The sequence below is a fragment of the Anguilla anguilla genome, chromosome 4 (assembly GCF_013347855.1).
Source record: "Anguilla anguilla isolate fAngAng1 chromosome 4, fAngAng1.pri, whole genome shotgun sequence".
NCBI classification, from domain to species: Eukaryota; Metazoa; Chordata; class Actinopteri; order Anguilliformes; family Anguillidae; genus Anguilla; species Anguilla anguilla.
Window position 1 is genome coordinate 11,565,923 of NC_049204.1, and position 19,718 is coordinate 11,585,640.

Here is a 19,718-nt window from a genome sequence, read left to right on the forward strand (position 1 = left end):
TGGAACTATTCTTTTTTTCACTTTTGATGTATGGCATTTTTTAGAAGTTAAAAAAAATGAACAAGCATATGGCATTAGAAGTGAGTTTCACTGTTTATCTTGCAGACTTCTTGCCATTCCATTCTCATAGTTACACTCACAAACAGTAGCAGGTCTTTTCTCCTTCCTCAAATTGGTTTGCCCAATCACAGTGGTGCACTCATCTTGGGGCTGCTATGTCCTTCCTCAATTTGGGATTATGATATGTTACATTTATGTGTAGTCATCCATTGATGATAAATCTTGAGCTCACTACTACTCCCTATTAAAGACAACTGTCTTTTCAAGTACAGTGGCAGTTTTCTTAATCTAACAGTGTGCTAACTAGTTGCTGTTGCTCTTTGGTGTTCCATCTAAATGATGAAAGTGCAGAACTCTTGTCAATGGTATACTGTATCTAAAAATAAAAACCTGACCTTAGTAGAGAATCATGTCAAGGTGTAATTGGCGTTGATTTGTAATTGATTTTTTGTTTCTAGATTTCAAATTTTATTTGGGTATTACATGTTATTAATTAAGCCTTACCAGGTGAGACAGCCATTAACAAGTTGGCAAATACCAGCATTCTAGCCATCCAGAGGGCTTTTGGTGAAATAATTTCACAGCCATTCTTCAGAGACTGGCTATTAAATAACAGTATCTAATTTCTTTGCCCAGATGTGATTTTGTTTTGTGATCCAGTAGTACTCCGTCTTGGTTCAGTGTGCATGTGGACACGCCTTACACTAGTGGGTACTTCAGCTGCCGTTTAGCTGCACACATTATAAATATAGTCCAACCTGACCAAGGTTGATGTAATTCAGCATATCCTTGTGTTCGCCTCATGTAGCATTTTTGGCGTTGTTCTCATTTTTATTGTGGTTTGTTTTATATGTCCATCACCAAAATGTACAATTGGAACATTCCAGCAATTATCAGTTTGTACCTCATTTTCAGGGGAAAGGACTTGGGCTTCATCAAAGTCAAAGTGTTTTTATTTGTCAAGTGCACAGTATAACACAAGGTCATTCTGAGCAAAGAAATTCTTATGACATGACAGGCAGCAACTACGTCGAAGCAAGACGGCAAAAATATCAAAAATATACATAGTATTAAACATTAGCAGCAGTACCAAAGCCTGTACAGATGGGGGATATGGACAATGAGAATAGGAGTGTTAAATATTTAAATATTAAACATATAAGTGCAGAAGTGTTGATGAATATGTGCATAAAATTGTGATAATGTACATTGAATGTACATAGGAAGTGAAGGAACATACATAGGAGGTCATGTGATCAATGTGATCACTGAGATTAATGTTGCTGGTTGAGAAGCCTGATGGCCTGGGGGAAAAAACTGTTTGTGAGTCTGGTCATCCGTGCCCGGATGCTCCGCTTGTTCATGTTTCCGCTTCTCAGAGTCAGTCTGTTTCCACAAATAATTTTTTTCCTTTAATTTAGACAGACAAATGTACTTTTTAATCGTGTTTTTCAAAGGATAGAAGTCAATATACCAAGTCTTTAGGTACACATACCTTTCATGCATCTGTGTAGTCTTGTATGATTGCTGTTATTAGTTTCAGGTTTTAAGGTTGTCATTAAGGTAGTTCATCACCATATATTTTAATACCACTGTTCCCGTTAAAGAGGTGATCTTTGCTTGAAACAGTCTACAACTGTGGAACATGAATGTGTACTTCCCAAACATGATTGTAGGCTGATACGAACAATGATGCAATTGGGAGCAGTCAGTTGCTCTCTGTTGTTCACTTGTTTGTCCTGTCTAGCTTTTGATACCGCAAAGATTTGTTCTCAGAAGTGTGCATACATGAATTCTGTTTTCAGTGCATTTTCAGTAGCATTACTTTTGTAACGTGTCTGAAATAGGCCTGATTGGTTTGAATAGTCACCATATACACTCAGTGTTGATATTTAATGTAGATTGAGTTAAGTTAAGCCCTTACCTAGTTAAGGTACGCATCTTCCTATTGTGATTCGTTACCTTTATTGATCGTCAGGGCTGGGAAAATAATTTGTTTCACTTATCTGAATTCTGCATTATTCTGTTAATGCACTTTTATTTTTATTTGATTTGCAGTGGAATGTTGATAGATGCTTCTGTGGGTTGCAGCCAGTTTCTCCTTCCTCTTCCTGGTCTCGCTTTTCTTCCTTATTTGCTTTTTCCCTCATCTGCTCTCATTCTCGTTCTCTATCCTACCTCTCAGCCTGTGCTCAAACTCTGTGAAAATGCACATATTTCTTGGGAGGAATTATTCCTGTACCTCAGGCATATCACCATTTGCAAACAATTTTGTGGACATGTTTGTGCGCCACGAACCGCAGATGCAGGTGAGATACAGAGTTCATAAATGGGGTGGAAGAACTGTGCCCAAAAGGCCACTTCGGTTTAGCAGTTTGCTACCTACATATGAAACCAAAAAAAAAGAGAATTAGTTGCATGATACCTTTGTCTGTACCTTTAAACTCCTTTCAGGCAAACATAAAGTCAATACACACATTCCAACATTGCAGACTACAAAAAACACTCCCTCTCTTTGATGTGGATGTTGTGCAGCATTTGGTGTACCACTTAAAATGCTGAACCCCCCCCCCCCAATTTAACCGCTCATTCTACGCCCTACGTTTGGACATGCGCCACTACAGTTTGTCTTGCTCTGTGTGACTCTTGGTCGGTTCCAGCAGTTAATTGGCCGTTTAGTGACCCTAAGCATGTACTTGGCCCAAGTGCGTACAAAGCTAAAAGTTCAAAAGGTGACACAGGCCTGTTTTGACTGGGTCAAGGATATGTCTGCCTGCTTGTTGATGCATACTGGCTTATGTAGCCTATTTCAAATCCACATTTTAAGCTGGTTCACTATTGGCTATTCAAGAGTTTTGTCCTGCCCTTGATATAGTAATATGAGTATTTGCAAAGGGTGGTGATTAGTCAGTAAAACAATAAGGAATAGTGTGGATAGAGTTGTTGATGTTGAACCCTGTGGCTTTACTCTTCAGCTGTGAAACTAACTCATTGGATACTCTCTCCTGTCTTTGTGCATTTTAGAAATTGATGTATTGACAGATATTGATGGAGTAATACTAGCAGTGCAGAAATCACACCTCTGATTGCCAATGTTGATTTATTCCCAAAAAAGGGAATGTCTACATAACATAATTATCACAACTGACTTGATTTTGTTGGTATATGCTATTTTGTTTATCTCTTGTTGTAATGTTATCTTTATAAGAAGACAGAGTTGTCTTTTCAACTCCTGCAATGTGCCTGCAATTTACAATTTTGTTGTCGGATGTAGGTGATTTATGGGTTTAAAAATCATTACATTAGAAGTAAACTGTACCGTTGGTAATGAAGTCAAAATACATTATCACAGAGCGTATGCAGCAGCCTAACTACAGTATAAGAGATACATTCTTCCAATTACTGAGGATATAGCTGTCGTATTTTAATGCTTGTGATTCAAAACCAATGTTTCGACTGTAGACATCTTGATTTATTTTCAATTGTATTATGATCATATCGTCTGGTACTCTGATGAAAAATAAACGGTTTGTGTAATATGGAAATACAATCCATACAAAAACAGTGAACGCTCTTCGCAGCTGTCCTTGGTTTATTTTGATAAAAAGAGTGTGTTTGATTAGCAGAATCGGGCAGATTCTTTCTAGCCTACCCTCTGCACGTTACGTAAGGGACTGTCAAATCGGTGAGAAAAAAAGACAAGGAGCAACAAAAAAAAAGGTGGTTGGGGGAAATGGGAAGGGGTACCTGGTTCTTTTTTAAAAGTGCCTTTAAAATAATAAACGGCAGGGGGGGAAACGGGGTCGCGCCGAGATAATTGTGTGGATGCATATGAAAGGGATTAGGTCTGCACCATGCCGAGCAGCCGGCTTTTTGAGAGCAGGTTACCGGCGCTCAAAGCTGACTCTGTTTTCACCCCTATGTTGCAGATAAAGATAAGGAAGCCACTCTCTCCCCTGCAGGGAATGCATACGCAGGTAGAGTTAGCGGCAGAAAGCGCTGCTCGTTTGTATCTGGCCTGTGTGTGCTGTCTGTGGTGGTGGGAATTTGGTGAAGAGGCTCTTCTGTTCACTTCCTGCAGGCTAATATCGAGGGCGTTTCTTTGATGTGAGGCCTTTCACCTTTTAAACTACATGACTTGTGTTTGGGCTGTGGTGGAAGTTTGAAGCATGTGCTATTGTGATTACTCCACATTTCCTAAGCGAAAATAATCATGGCTATGTTTCCATTTAAACGTCAAGGGGAATTATGTGGCTGTGCACACATCGAAACTCTGCGTATCTGAATCTAAGAAGGGGTGCCTCCGTTGAAACCATATTTGTTTGTATCTGGGCCGTGTTTTGGAGTAGCTTGTGATAATGTATGCTTGGGCAGAGATATAGCAAGATCCGTTTAGGAATATACTTCATCTCTGTGTTCTTTGACAGGTTATCACCAATAAAAAATATTTAAGAATTCTTCAATTAAACACTTTGTTGCTGTGCTTTTTTGTGTTGTGTCTTTTTCCAGGCAAAGTGTAACAGTGTTATGTTGACACTTGGGCTGTATGGCACTTGCTGTAATATTAATTTACTACCAGCAAGAGTATTTTTAATAAAACAAATCAGATCTCCTCCATTGGTTTGGGTTATAGTATACATATAGTATAGAATTTAGAAAATTGCAGTAGGACTTTACGAAAGTAAGTAAAATTCTGCCCATTTAACTCATGACACGGGATTTTACTTTAGTATCCAATGGAAACATAGCTTGCACAATCAATCTTTATAATTGTAGGAAGAATTTTAAGCTTGAATGGAAGCTCGAATAGCTTTTTTTAGCGAAAAATTTAATTGGCCGACTGGTCAAATACTCTGTCCTACAAGCAAAATCTATAAATATAAATGATTGAATAGTGGTGCTATAACTCATACATTTCCACTGACATTTATAGGCTTATAGTCATATTGTAATTATGCTATTTCATTTTATATCTTCTGCACAAATGTCCAAACACAAAGATAAATCACCAGCAACAGTGTGGTCTGGAACTGCTTGCAGATCTGGTCAGGTTTACTTTTAAGGATCACCTTTAAAATTTTTAAATAAAATTATAGACAATGGTGGAGACGTCCTAATTTTCGTTTCACTTTACTTTTGTGATAATTTATGTTTCCTCAAAAGAAATGTGCTTTTTTCTGAGGCTGTGTGTTTTCTTTCCTTTCTTTTTTGGGTGTGCTTTTGGCGGGAACTACATATGTGTTCTTTGTTCCGAGTGTACAGTTTGATTTGAACCCTGCACTAACACTACTAAAGGAAAACTACTGGGCCTGCCTTGATTTTTTTGAACCCGTTTGTGATGAATGGCTCTGCAGGCTATGGTTGTGCAGGTGCAGTTCCGCCTCTTCGGTGGGCTCCCAGTGCTAAGGTAACTAGCGCTCCAGGCTGAACTCACGCTCTTGTGTTGCAGAGCCCGAAGCGGAAACCGTAGTCTCCGTGGGACATGTAGTAGGCTCAGGTACAGGCCCAAAAAACACCCTGAAACATCTGTGAGCTATGTTGGGAGGTTCTGTCTAAACCAGAAGGTGCTACTGTAATTTGGGCCTCATTTTGCCACTTTGTCTGGAATACTCTGAATAGCATTTTTGCTATAAGACGCCTTTATTATTGGCCAGGTTTTCAATGCTAATCTTCAAAGGTGAGCCTTTAATACACACAGCTCTGTTGAGTTTATTGACAACACAATGTTTTGAACATGGCTGATCAATGGTTTTAGAAGATTTAAAGTGAGCTATTTATCCTCTATCATGGATGGTACATCAGCTCTTTGCGTTTCCAAGTTCATTTTTTGATTAGGATAATGAAATTATTGCACTCCATAAGAGAAGTATGAAATATTAGCCAGTTTTAGAGCATTACCTCCCAACATAGTGAGTCATAGCCTAACTGCCACTCCTGTTCAAGCTTCTCTGTCCTCTTATACTGGATTCTCAGTCTTACAAATGATCTTACCTTCTGCTTCTGTCTTCACCTCTTTAATAGCCTCGCAATACATAGGTAATGTATTGAACCACCTTTGCAGGTTGGGCTGGAAACACTGTTTCCATTGTTACCTCCGTTAGATCATGTTGTGAATGATCTAACATAGTCTTTATATTGTCCTGCTGAAACATAGCTGTCTTCCCTTACTAATATTAACAAACCCCGTCATTACTTGGAGACTCACCTGTCTTCTAACTTCAAATAACTTTGTAATTTTGGCCTTGATACATTCCCTTGTGCATCTTTTCAGAATTAATCCTCAGAATTAAGAATCAATTCAGAATTAATGTAAAGTGTTCTGCTTCCCAAATTCTTTCATTAATTTGAAGCAGATATTTCAGAGTTCACTCAGATAATGACATGAGACCTTTACTGTAGCCCCAGTCTGAGACGTCCTTTAGAGAATTCCACTGCCTCCCTCCATATCCCACTTGTAGCCTGACCTTTAATTCCAAACACACATCAGTGTGAGGAAAACAGATTTGCTATCGTGCCCCGCTTCAAGCGCCTCCTAGTTTCAGGACTGGTCTCCATCACCCGCCCCCTCTGAGGTGACGGCAGAAGCAGAGGGGCCCCGTCTTTGTAAGCGCCGGGGACACTGAATCTCCCGCCCCCTGGGGCCCCCCGGCGGCTCCAACCCAGCGCTTGTGCCAAGCAGGGCCGGGCTGCTTCTGCCTGAGACCGGCTGCCGCTGTAGCAATGGCACCTCGCTCGCCGCTCTCCCCATCACTGCCACCCAGCACGACCCACCCTCCCCCCTCCCCCTTCCCCTCAGGGTTCGCAGTCTTCCGATCGGAAGACCTGAAACTCACCTCCGGCCCCGCTCTCTCTCCCTCCCTCTGCTCGCCCAGCACTCCAACAGAGTGCTGACCCCGGAGTCTAGCCGACCACCACTCCCCTCTGCTCCAGACTGTGGTCGTCATGGAGATAGGGGGTTTTTGGCTCGGCTGATTATCAGTGCATGGACACGTCTCGTAAAAGAGAAAGAGAGAACGCTCTGCTTTTAACTGGCCTGAAGCCGTCTCGCTGCCAATCAAATGTGTCCTTGATTATGAACCTGCCTTCCTTCTAAGATTCTTACTTCAGTTCTTTCAGCTGTCCTGAATACATTGTATTGTTATTGTGAACCTGATTGCAGTGTTGTGTGAAAGAGAAATTTAATTCTCACTGGTCATAAGGTTGATGTTATATCAAGTATAAAATGAGTTTGACAAATAAAATGCCACCATTTATTCTGAACCAGACAGCATTAGTGAAGTGTAACCCAGCCTATTCCAACCTTAAAACCAGCAAAACAAGGATCCCCTGGCATGTCCATGGCAATCACCAAGCAGCGCCCACCCAGTGTATCTCGGGACAGGCCTGAACCACTCACTCTCCTTCGGAATCCTGATCCAGCGATCCAGAAGAAAGGTCAGCCCTATATATGATTATAAGCTTTTAAAACCAACATGGGGAGCATGTCCAGTGACAGACAACACCCCAGTACCTATATCTTTAAAAAAAAGTGTGCTGTCCAGTTTTGGAAAGATCTGCCCTTGCCAAGATGCTCAACGTACCGTGTCATGCAACCCCAACCTCACGTCTGTGACACTTTCTCAGGAGCAGTGTCTGTAGCCTACTTGTAGCTTTATGGAATTAAGTGGAAAAAGATTGATAGAGTTACGAATTCAGTGTGCTACTACAATCTGGCTAATAGCTCTGTAGTATGAATTTCTTCATATCCCTGAGTCATATAATAACACTCATGGTAGGGTGTGTGGTAAGAGCGACCTGTACTGGCTCTCACTGGTCACATTTGTGTACTTGGTGCCTGCAGTGTCAGTTCTGAGACCTTTAAAATGGCCATTTGTGTTTTCTGTTGAATATCACATCTGGAGTTCAACTGCTCCACTCTTGAGTGAAAGGTAGTTTGAAACCGCTGATACACACTCACACACACACACACACACAGAAAGAAGATACATAATTATGCTGGGGCTAAATTTGTATATACTTTTTTCTCTTTATGTACAAATTAGTCTGAATAGATTTTTTTCTCTTCGTGTACAAATTGTTCTGAATTCTAATCCGTATGTAACACTTGCATATTTTAAATGGAGATTGAATCGTCACCTTTGGGGAACGCAAGGTTGTAATGTTAGTGAATATGCCAGTTAGGAGATATCCGTGTATCGTATTAAACTGGATCGTGTCTTTCTTCATTTTCGCAGTAGCCTACTCCTGGGAAACTGCACGACGGTGCGTTGCAGAATATGGCAGGGTGAATTTCTCTCCAGAATGTACAAATTACTGTTGTCATTCCCCGTTTGTCTATTTGAAATATATGAAAATGTAAGACAGTTGGACTCCTTTTTAAGCTGACAAAAGAGCCACGTGTTCAGTCATTAAGACCATTCAGACTGGGGGCTGCTGGGTAGCTGACTGTCCCGAGCTGGCAGCTGGGGTGTGTATGAGCACGCTTGTGCATAGTTTGCAAATTGTCTTCCACAACATATAATCAAAGCTCTGGTTTTGTGAAGTGCTGCCAATTAAATGCCTCTTGAGATGCCCACTACCTGCAGAAGACTCCAACGCTGAAGATATCCAGCCTTTTAGTTTTGATTTAGAAATGTGTTCGCCCTTGGATTGTCATTGGCTGTACTGCACTTAGTGGAAAATAAGTAATGTTTTCAAGAGGAGAAGACATTTGCATAATTAAATGACAGGGAGAAAGTGAAGCCTACTTCTGAAGTGTGACCTTCGTCTTGCTGACGTGCACTCAGACAATAAAAACTGCAAGGAAGCAACTACCTGTGAGCTAAGCGACTGATGGAGATTCAGATCCCACCGGATACTGTACTTGGAAAAATGAACACCCGATAGACACACTGCTTTTTTTATTATATCTGAAGAAATTGCACTCATTTGTATCAAGAGTTGGACATCATAGCTATCTGCAAAGCAATTATATATGTGGAAACCGCAGGTTGTGTAGGCCTGTTGTTATTGGTGAAATGTATAATACTGAGCATTTATCTTAATTGTGTATGTGAATGTAGTTTTACTATTGTGCTGTTTTTAATGTGAAGAGTAATAGCCCTTCCCCATGCTATTTTAAAATAAATCTTGTTCATTCCATCTATATGCAAGTAGTGGATCAGGCTATGACCCAGGGCACTGTCGTTACCCAATTGCAATGGTGTGTTCAATTACAGTTTGTGGAATACATTTGTGGTATATTTCGTATCTGTCCATTGCCAAAATTTTAGTTGTTGATTTTCATGTCTCTTTTGGGGGAAAACTGTGTGCTTCCAAGCACGTCGTTTCCATCCAGTATTTCAAGTGCTCTTTTACGGCCAGAAATTGTGTATTAATGTTGAGTGTTCCAATACACGAAGCGTGGAATCCATGAAGAAAATTGGTACGAACTGATACTGATAAGACAGGCAGATAACCTGACCTTTGGCACAACTGAGCATTCTGATTGCAGCCAGATACAGTGGATAAATGAAGTATCAGTCCAGGAATTCACAACCACTTTTTTTTTTCTCTCCCATGAGCGACGTTTCCAGTGAAACTGCCGTTGAGGAAAAAAGCCCCACAACGCTTCCGATTCAACAGTCGCTTTCACACAAAGAATCGTCTCACAAAAAGTCTCGTGGGAAGGGTTACGCACTGCCAAAAAATGGCGCACGAGTCAAGGTCCTTTGAAAGTTCTTTGAAAGTTCTATTCTTTCAAATGCCTCTGTCTTTGAGAGTGAGTTCTTTTATAAACCATATGATTTTATTTGGGGTCCTGCCAGCTGCGTGCGGTTCTGGGGATAGTGTGAGCCACTCTCGTGCGGCTGTAAGGTATCTGCGCTGGGAAAGAATGAGCCTGCTTCCCTGGTGTATGCGTTCGAATGCCTTAGGGCTCATGGCACGCTCGACGGATATTATTTTTAACAGAGCTGCAATACGTGTTATGAAATGGTAGCCAGTTCACTGGGAAGCACACACCACACAGTCTGTAAATATTTGGATTAAAACTTAAGATCAAAAACATGTAGGCTTGTTGTCGGTTTCATTTTTCGAGCACATGTGTCAGGGTGGGAAAGGAGGAGGGGACTAGTTGTCGTCATCAGCTTTTCTCTGCTTTGATTGGAGAACTCGGACCTATTTGATAACTGACGTGAATGGTCTTATTTCTGCATTTAAATGCAGGTAGGTTATAAAGGATGTTTTTATCTTTCCTTCTTTTTTTGAAGCAACCATTATCACCATCCTTCCCATACGTTAACCTCAAGAGCCTCAAAATGGTCTTATTTTTTGGTTTTTTGAGTATAGAGGAATGCATGGCTCTCTTGCTCTTACCCTGCTTGTTCAACCTTGAACTTTACAGCCTAATGCTTTACTAAAAATCTCTTACCACGATCTACAGTATTGTCCTTAAATGGTAACAGGAATCGATCATGTTTGATGTTATTTCCTTATTAATCTTTATCTGTGAACTTTTAATGTATTTCCTTGTTTTTACCAGGGTTAAGGTTATTGCCACACCTCTCAAAATTCACCCTTGATTATGACTAATTTTTGTTTGTCTTTTTTCCCCCTCTCCAGTGTTTGATAAACAGGGATTCTTGATGAAGCTGGATGGTAAACTGTAAGTAACTTTTTGTTCCAGTTTTTTTTTTTTATTAACTCTCTTGGCCTCAATGGCATTATGAATTATGGGCATTAATTTCCCTCAGAATAGAATATTTTAGATTTGTATTGAGAAATGTGGGGGAGCCTGTTTATCTGGGTTGTATTTTCAGGTTAACGAGCCCATAATTGTCTTACATTAGAAGTGTGATCTATGCATTTCTTACATATTGTATTCATGCCATTCTTGGTTGTTATTTATTTGTACTTCACTCTAGTTTCAGTGTGGCATAGCATTATTGATATTAATACTGAAATTCCTTAAGCCACTGCAATTTATCAGTTAAGGACAAACATAAATTCCTGTTATGAACCATATACAGGATATACTTTATTATTCTACTACATTTATATATTATTATTTCTGGTGTACCACAGTGACATTTCAACTGGGAGCAGCATCAATTGGACAAAATCTGCTGCAACAGGTTCCTTGAATATTATCACTCTGACATCACGGCAGACTTAGCAGACCCTTTTGAACGAGGCTGATGGAACTATTTCTCGGTGAAATCTTGCCTCACCCTTCTCTGATTCATCTCTTCTGTGTAATCAAATCCCTATTTAATGACTATTTAATGACAGGGAGACAAAACAAAGAAGGCCAGCATGCATTCTCAAGTGTGTGGAACTCAGAACAAGCAGTAAATGTTATCAGTCATAGGCCCTCACAATAAATTCCAGCTAGCTATGTCACTTGGCACTCGGCCCGTTGGATAGATGCAGTAGCAGTGCTGACGAGCCTCTCCAAACACGTAATGCATAGCACCTTTTCGAAATTGGCTCACAGTCTCTGTGTGTGTGTGTGTGTGTGTGTGTGTGTGTGTGGGTGTGTCTGCGCTTATGAGCATGTGTGTGTGCGTGCCTGAGCTTACGTGTATGTGTGTGCAGTGTGCGTGTGTGTGTGTGTGTGTGTGTGTGTGTGCTTGTGCGTGTGTGTGTGTGTGTGCATTAATGTGCACACTTGTGCGATGCCCTGCCAATCAGAGCCAGTACCCTTGGTTTTACACTGTGGTGAGTGAGCGGTGTGACTGTGGAGATGAGGTGTGAGGGTCTCTCAGGCACTGACACGTGCACTCAACACCACCACACCGGGCATGGTGGGCCCAGCCTTCACACCTTGTCCTGACAAGTGATGAAGACCAGGGAGCCCACCCATCCATCCTCACTGTGTCCCAGGAGAACAGGCAATCCCAGCCTGTCCAGCCCACAGGCTTTATCATAGCTAGCACCTTACATACGGCCTTCTTTTCCATCAACCACCCGCCTCCAGCCTTCTTACAGGGGAAGGGCCTTCATGCTATTATGTGTTCATTTCAGGGGAGTAGAGTGGCATTTGCCCAAATGTTTACTCCTGATGTCCGCGTTGTTTTAGCGGGTTGAGGGCAAAGACCTGGATATTTATAGTGGATTAAAAAAAACTTTTTTTTTCTTATTTTGAGGGAACAATGTAATGTAATGTTTCATAGCTTTCGGTTCATCCTAGGTGCTGCTAATTTAATTGAAGTGATCCAGCGATCAAAATTGTAATTTGCAGACAGTCTTTCAGCAATAAGTTCTCTGCTACTATGGTAATTGCACTGTTTCTGTATGTTGACAATCTGGCCCTTAGGAACAGAACATTTCTATGGTCCACATTTAAGGCTGACCAATTTCTCTATTTTGAGTGAGGTTTTCTCATATTCTTCCTTATGTCATTTGTTTTTTTCTGTGAATGATTAGAAAGAAATGCATTGGTCTTTTGCTGAGGTAATGCTAAAATGCAACACGGCGCTCCAGTGCTAGGTGAGCACCTGTCACATCCCACACTCACCCAGCAGTGCTCTGAGCTGCCTGGTCTTCCAGCTTGCGCTGGAGAGTAGGTGAGTCTAAAGCGCTGTATTCAAAAATCATTGGGTATATTTTTCCAAATTCATTACACTTCCCAGAGTTTGGAATTTCATCTCAAACTAAGGAGCGGTGTACAGTATACATCACAGTGACACGCTACACATCAAGGCAAATGCGCGCCTGTTCACGATAACATCAAAAGACACCAAGGAATCTTTTTTTTTTTCCTTTTTAATCTCCTGGTTTCGTGAATGATGTAAACCCAGAAACCCATCTCATCCCCTGTAGCCCAGCTCTCGCACCCAGGACCGGTCGCCTCCCTGCTCTCCCTGTTTATTTGAGTTTGGTTCGCACAGACCAGGTTATTAATGAGCGGGTTAAAAGCTGCCGTTCGAAGGGGCGATTAATAATAGCGTGTGTGGTATCGGGTACGTCGGCCTGACCCCTTTCCCCCACCGGGGCCCTCGCCTTCCACCGCGCGCTAAGTAACGAGCTGTTGACACAGAGAGAGAGTAAAAAATGATTCAGCCTCTAATCATTATTTCGTGGCTTCTTGGGAGATCTTCTGCCCAAAGAAAAATGTGGATGAAAACCTCATTGTGTTTTAAGCTCCCCCCCCCACCTGTGCACATTCCACAATCAATGGGTTGTCACCGTACAAGGCCCTTAAGTAAATACCAGACCCCATTTGAAAAATATTGTTTTGTTTAAATGACTTGATGGGCTGAGGTGAGAGACACTGTAGACGAAGAAAAAAGGCTGACTTGTGTGGCCCAGTGTTTTACTGAACAGATTATCGTTCTGTGTTCTCCAATTAACATGGCGTATTAAAATTAACAGACCACACACTGTTCCCATTAAAACATTTTTCATACAATATTTGACTCCTCGGATTTGTCATGTGGGAGTAGTACGGAGAAAGTCGGCACAAAATGAACCGTGGAATTGGTTCCTTGTGCGATTCGGGCAGTTGCCGGCCACGTTAGGATGAAAGCTGTTAACTTCTTCTCATTAGTCATGGACCTATGAGGCATTCTGTTTCATATGGTCCTCACTTGCATTATCCATTGGGAATCAAGCGTAAATGGTCTGCGCACACTGCAGTAGTCACAAGCTCAGCAAAGGCCTCTCAAAGTTCTCTCATTGCTTCAGTTACATCACAGGGATGTATTGAGAAAGGTCTGAACTAGGTGAGAAGGAGCTGTCTGGCCATTGACAGGAGTTCTTCAAAAGCAGCTCTTCATTATCTTGGTGCAGATTTGTCTCCCTGAGCCTTGTCTCTGTTCCCCCCTCGTAAATACAGGCCACCTGAGTTGGAGTACAAGTACGGCAATCTCAGCGAGGGAGCCTGTAAGCCCGGGTACGTCGCTGCCAAGATGACCGCCATCTATCCAAAGTAAGTGGAACCCTGTTCCCTCCACCTCGTCTGCCATCGCGTGTCGGTGGACTTCGGGTCGAGTCCCTGGAAACTGCAGTCTTGATGACCGCGGTATGCATGGCCCCTCAAGTCCACGGTCACAGTTCTTTCTGGGTCTTAGGGGAAAGGAGAATTGTCAAAACGAATTACCGTTACCTGTCTGATATGACGAACAGGTCTCTTACGTAGCTTCTCTCATACGAGATGGTTAGAATCTGGTGTACAGCATTGAATGGGCATGACTGTTTGATGGATTTGGACCGTGAATTAGTTATTCCTTAAGCCACTTAATTGGACATTCATAGAGTACAAAAGAATGTAGCTTTTGTATTTTTTTGAATGTAGATTTTTCTCCCTAACAGTCAACTGCTATCTGCCACAGTTATAAAGCAAACCGCACTTCACAGTAAATTATTGTATGGTGAGTCTTTTTTTTTCCTCCTTTCCCCAGAGTTATTTTGGCTCAGCCGTTATCTAGTAACAGTGACCTTATTCACAGATTCCTGCCGCGCCTGAGCCCTGGCCTGTTGTTTAGACTTCATTCAGCATTTGGCTTTCTTCTCCTTGACGCCCCCTTCCAAACCGCTCCTCGGGGTTTCTGAGACGCTATGTAATGCCGCAGTCATGAGGACCCAGAGCTAATCGCTCCCCCATCTCAGATTGCATAGAAGGCTTCCCTTCATCTGCTCAGAATGTGTAGGTTAAGTCATTGCCTAACTTTTCGCCTAAAAGTCCTCAACGCATCACTGTTCCCTTGTCTGCTGTTAAACCGGCGCCCCTTTTGTTTCCTGTGGTTCGGTTTTTAGCGGGTCAGCCACAGGGCCCTCGTAGGTTCAGGGGTGACTTATCGGCTGTCGCTTGTGCGCAGCCGGGGCTGACTCAGTCCCCCTCCGCTGCCAAACGGGAGACAGGAGACGCGGTGACTCTCCCAAGCGGCGAGTGGTCGAGCGGCCTCGTTCTGTTCCGCCGTCGAGTGAAAATGCCGTCGGTCTCCACGGAGGCCACCGTGGCTGTGAATGAAAAGCTTGTTACCGCTGAGTGCGTTTCCCAGACCGCTAGGGCATCCTGAGCACCGCGGCATAAACTGTATGAAGACTCACATTTAGGGCGTCGCTTGTTCTAGAAATCGGGAGCGTATTTGTTAAAATTCAAACTTCAGTTTGTAATCGGCTTCCCGGCAGAAGGCAAAGCTGCAAGAAGGTGATTAATTGATGTGACCAGGGAAATAATGTAGGTTTTTCTTTTTTTTTTGTGTGATTTGTTTATTGCGTGATTTGTTTATTATGTGGTTTATTGAGATTAAAAAGCAATTTAAATCTCGGCTCAAAAAAGCAATGAAATAGTAACTGCTCATAAGAGATAAAAAGTTGTAAGATCTATCATCAATTAATTGAAGGCAGTTAAATCGTCCAGTTGAATTGAAGGCAATGTGGTGTACCTTTAGGCTGAAAAAATGTCAGAGCAAAAATATTTCCACGGAGAACACCAATAAATATTTGAATTGGGCACGTTAATGGCTTTGTTGCAGTTACTAAGCTCAGACTATGTCTATGGTACTTACAAAGCTTTGGTGGGCTAACATGTAAAAATGAACCATAGCTTCATTTATTTATATAGCACTTTTTGTACATGTCTGTAACACGAAGTGCTTTACAGAAATAAAACAATACAATGTAAATACAACCATAAATCCTGAAGGATTGCAAGACCCCCCCCCCCCCCCCCCCCCCACCTTCCCTTCCATAAAAAGTCAAATACAATAACACAAGGAAATAGAAAGATAATAAAAATAGGATTTTACTAGAAATAAAAACTGTTATGCAACAAAATAAAATGCTCAATAAAGGACCTTCTTAAAAAGTATGTTTTAGGTTTTAAATGACTTAAAACCGGGGACTGATAAGGAATCTCTGATATTTCAGTGTTCAGCCAAAGATTTTCCCTTGAGTTTTTTTTTTTCATATCTGACTGTGAAATGGTTTAATATGTCCACCCAAACACTTTCTTAGTTATTTCGTTTTGTATTGCTGCTACGTAGCCATTTTTGAATTTAGACACGATCGGTTGGAAAATTTGAGCCAGAAGACTGGCTGGATATTTAGATCTTGGCAAAGTCGTACAAATCTGTCTGTGCACCTCTGCAGCTGGCCTTTGTTGCTTGCTTTACATATAGAGCTTCACTTCATTCAGCAGTCAGTACAAGCAGTTCAGAGTGTCTAACACTGTGATCTGGTTGCTCTATTTCAACATAAAGGTTAAAGGTGAATATTTGCATATGGCCATAGGTCTTTTCTCGAAGTCATGGCTTGCCATTGTGTAAATACACAAATGAGCAAACTGTAGCCATAAAAAGTGTGTCTAATGAGGCAAAGTAATCCCGTAGTCCCTCTGCGTGCCACTCAAGTGCATTAATTAGAACAACAGATTAGTAAATGAGGGTTGTTATACGTTGTTTCAGCTGTTTCTCCATTAACACCTGTGGTCTCAGAGTTTCCAAAAGTTTCCCTGAATTATCACACCCGTCAGACGGGGCTCCAAAGATTCTACCGTTAGACCAATAAACACAAAGTGCATCTTCTGCAGGCATGTCCTCGTCCGTGGTCCTGTCTAATGATTTAGGCTCTTACATTCAGCTGTTTTTAGAAAAGAGCCTGCCTAACAGACTAGCAGTTTGTGTACAGTACATGAGGGTACAAACTAGGTTGATATTTCGCACACTTTTTTTTTGTGCAGTGCTAATTTTACACCGCTGATCCAGGATATTTGCTGATGGAGATGGATGGTTGTGTATTCAGTCTGAAAGGCCTGTGCTTCTCCGACCATATTTCTAAATATAATCATTTGAATTTCCAGAAAGGACAGGGGCAGGCATTGTAAACACAGAGCATACGCTGGTAAACAGGCATGATGGATGGATTGTAATTTGTTGGAACAAAACTATTTGTATTTGCTATTTGTCCGTCTCCTTCGGTGTCCATAAATTTGCAGCGCTTTGAAAGGGCTACTTTGTGGTTCCCAGGAGGTCAGTCGTTCTCTTCCCTTGTTCACGGGCTGAAAGGGAGCGGACATATTGCCCACCCACGTAAGAACAGAGAGACTTCAGAGTACATTGTCTTACTGTATACATGATCACGAGACACTCCCTCAGCTATTTTTATACTCTGCCTCCTTTAAATGAAATGTTTAATATTGATCATTTGTCATTGTTATTAATGTGATGTGGTATCACACTTCACATTACATTTTACACTTACAATACTAATTACATTAGTATGGCTGTCTTAAGTATGTCAGGATTAAGTGTTCATGATGACGATGATGATCATATAGTAATAGTAATTGTCAAAAATAGTAATAGTAAAGATTGTAACTATAATGGGAATGATTACAAAGATATACAATTTTGAAAAATGTATACGTGCAAATTTCAGTAAGTACAGTACACAGTACTGTTTCAGAAAAATATACTTGTATTTAAGGCATTGTCACACACAACACACACTTGAGGTCAGAGGTTGAAAGGGGCTGTTGATGTGATGCTTTGTCTCACATTTTGACTGAATGCAAGAATTCTAGTTAATACACATCTTGTTCATTTGCATTTATTTTATGATGCACTCTCAGAACTTCAGTCATAATTATGTAATTACAAATTGAACAAGGATTTTTATAACTTGAAAAGGTTCCTTTTGCACATATATTTCAGAACATTCTGGATACTCAGGAAGAAAACCCGAAAAAACATTTTAGACTGTGTTATGGCAGCCTAAAAATTATTATAGTAACTACAAACATTCAAAGTATTTCATCTTCTGCCTTGAGTACTTTTGGGTTAAAGGTAAAGATGTACGGTGTATTCTGTGGATATTTATGGATCTGAATTGATATAAATAGAAAGTAAGCTGAAGTCCTGGGAACAGAGTGTGTGGAGTACTGAACGTTTGCAGGTTTGACTTGAGCCAGGAGGACGCAGGCTGTGCACGGTGGAGACGCAGAATGCAGATGCTCCATCATATGATGATGAACATATTTACTGCAGAAAGTAACTCAAAGAAAATTGTAAATGAAGTATAAATTTTTAGTAGCGTGTGTGCAACTGATGCTTATTATTCCAGGTCCTCTCGAGGAATGCGCCAAACAACCTCATCTGCCAAGCTGAAAACAAGTACTAACACTAGTTTCATTTTTATGGTGCAATCATGTTCCGAGACCATCATAGCTTGCACTTGCATTTTGGGGTTTCCTAGTTTTCAGCTCAGTTAATGCGTAGCGTCGTATTGTAGAGAGTTGAGGTCCATCCACGTGGAAACCTCACAAAGCCTGAACGAAACAGAATGGCAAGAGAGTGGTTCCTGTGACTTGAGATAACCCGCGTGCGCGGTTGAATAATTCAAGCGGGGAGAGAGCTTTCCACCTGTGTGTGCATGGGAGATGAGGACGGGGCAGCCCGATGGGAACCAAATGGCCTGCGATCGAGGATACGGGATCTTTTTTTGGGCCCCTTCTGTTCCGCCCGCCCTCCCAGTGCGTGAGATGTCTGCGGTCCTCTCCGTGCTATCTGGTCTCATTTAGCACCTGGCACGCAAGGCTGGAACCCGCCAGGATCCTGGCAGGTACACGCCCGCCATGCAAGGAAAGAAAAAAAAACCTCAGGAACTGAGTTTTTGAGCGCCATTACAGGCCTTCAGAAAGGCAGGGGCGGGTTAATTTATAGAACGTCCTCTCAAATGATGGCCGACCTTTGGTGAAGAATTAGGCGGCGTTCCGTACTCTTTTTTTCCGTACTCTTTGAACTGTTTAGGAGCAAACGAGCAGCAGGTGTGAGGGCCTGTCCAGGCCCCCCGGGGGGGAAATGAGACCTCATTCGTAAAGCTCTGCGAGCTAATCGCTCTCCAGACATTCCAGAGTTCGGCGGTCAGCCGTTGTTACATCCCGACAGTTCAGGGCTAATTTGCAGTTAATTATGTGACATTACACATGAAAAGGAGAGAGACGATGCCAAGTCTGCTGTCTCTGCCTGCAGGTTAAAAATTAGGGTTTCTCCCCCCCCCCCCCCCACAAAGATGGTGTCTCTCAAGCAATGAGGCGTTTCCTCATAAGAATTTTCAGAATGTTCTGAAATTAAAAGAATATCCTTAGGTGAGTCCAGCTGAGCTAGAAAGTTCTGGTTCCTCCTGTCACATGGGTCAGTGTAATTTACAATGTGGTGGCCAAGGACTGCTGTTCACGTGTGCTTGCCTGACTCTTTTTTTTCCCCACTGCTTTTGCCCAGACAATGAATTCTTGCTTATTCCATGGGCTAAGTGGGGTGCAAACACTTATTTGTTCCTATGCTCCCTTTAATCTCCATTGTGTCGCCCTTCAAAGCTGATGACATTGCAGTGTTTTTTCCCTGTTTTGCCATTTTCAGCACTCGTGTTCTTGTCTAGCTGTCAGTGCCAAAGTCTCATGTCGGCAGATGTACTTCTCACGTGCATGTGCGTGTGTTTGCGCGTGTGTGTGTGTGTGCGCGTGTGCATGCACGCTTGAGTCTTCATGCACGTGTCTGCGCATTCACGTGATTGCAAGTGTACACATTTGCATTAGTGCGCGAGCGGGAGTGCATGCATGCATTCTCTCGGCTCCCAGGTCTGTCTATAGGGCTGAGCTCGTTCCCACAGAAATCCAGTGTGCTGCTCTTCCACAGTGACCAGCAGCCTCATCTGTCCTCCTGATGGAGATCAGC

General features: G+C 42.0%; 1 protein-coding gene across 9 annotated transcripts in view; it reads left to right on the plus strand.

Moving 5' to 3' along the window:
* The window catches only part of st3gal3a (ST3 beta-galactoside alpha-2,3-sialyltransferase 3a), an 85,476-nt gene that overhangs the window by 26,631 nt on the left and 39,127 nt on the right, over positions 1–19,718 (plus strand). For 4 of the 9 annotated variants that reach the window (XM_035413572.1, XM_035413576.1, XM_035413575.1 and 1 more), the window contains exons 3-7: positions 3,990–4,037; positions 5,510–5,557; positions 7,372–7,494; positions 10,663–10,705; positions 13,880–13,972. In XM_035413572.1, the coding sequence (XP_035269463.1) occupies positions 3,990–4,037; positions 5,510–5,557; positions 7,372–7,494; positions 10,663–10,705; positions 13,880–13,972 (355 nt within the window). The remainder of the gene's footprint in view (positions 1–3,989; positions 4,038–5,509; positions 5,558–7,371; positions 7,495–10,662; positions 10,706–13,879; positions 13,973–19,718) is intronic. The other 5 variants (XM_035413578.1, XM_035413577.1, XM_035413580.1 and 2 more) reach the window with 5 other exon arrangements.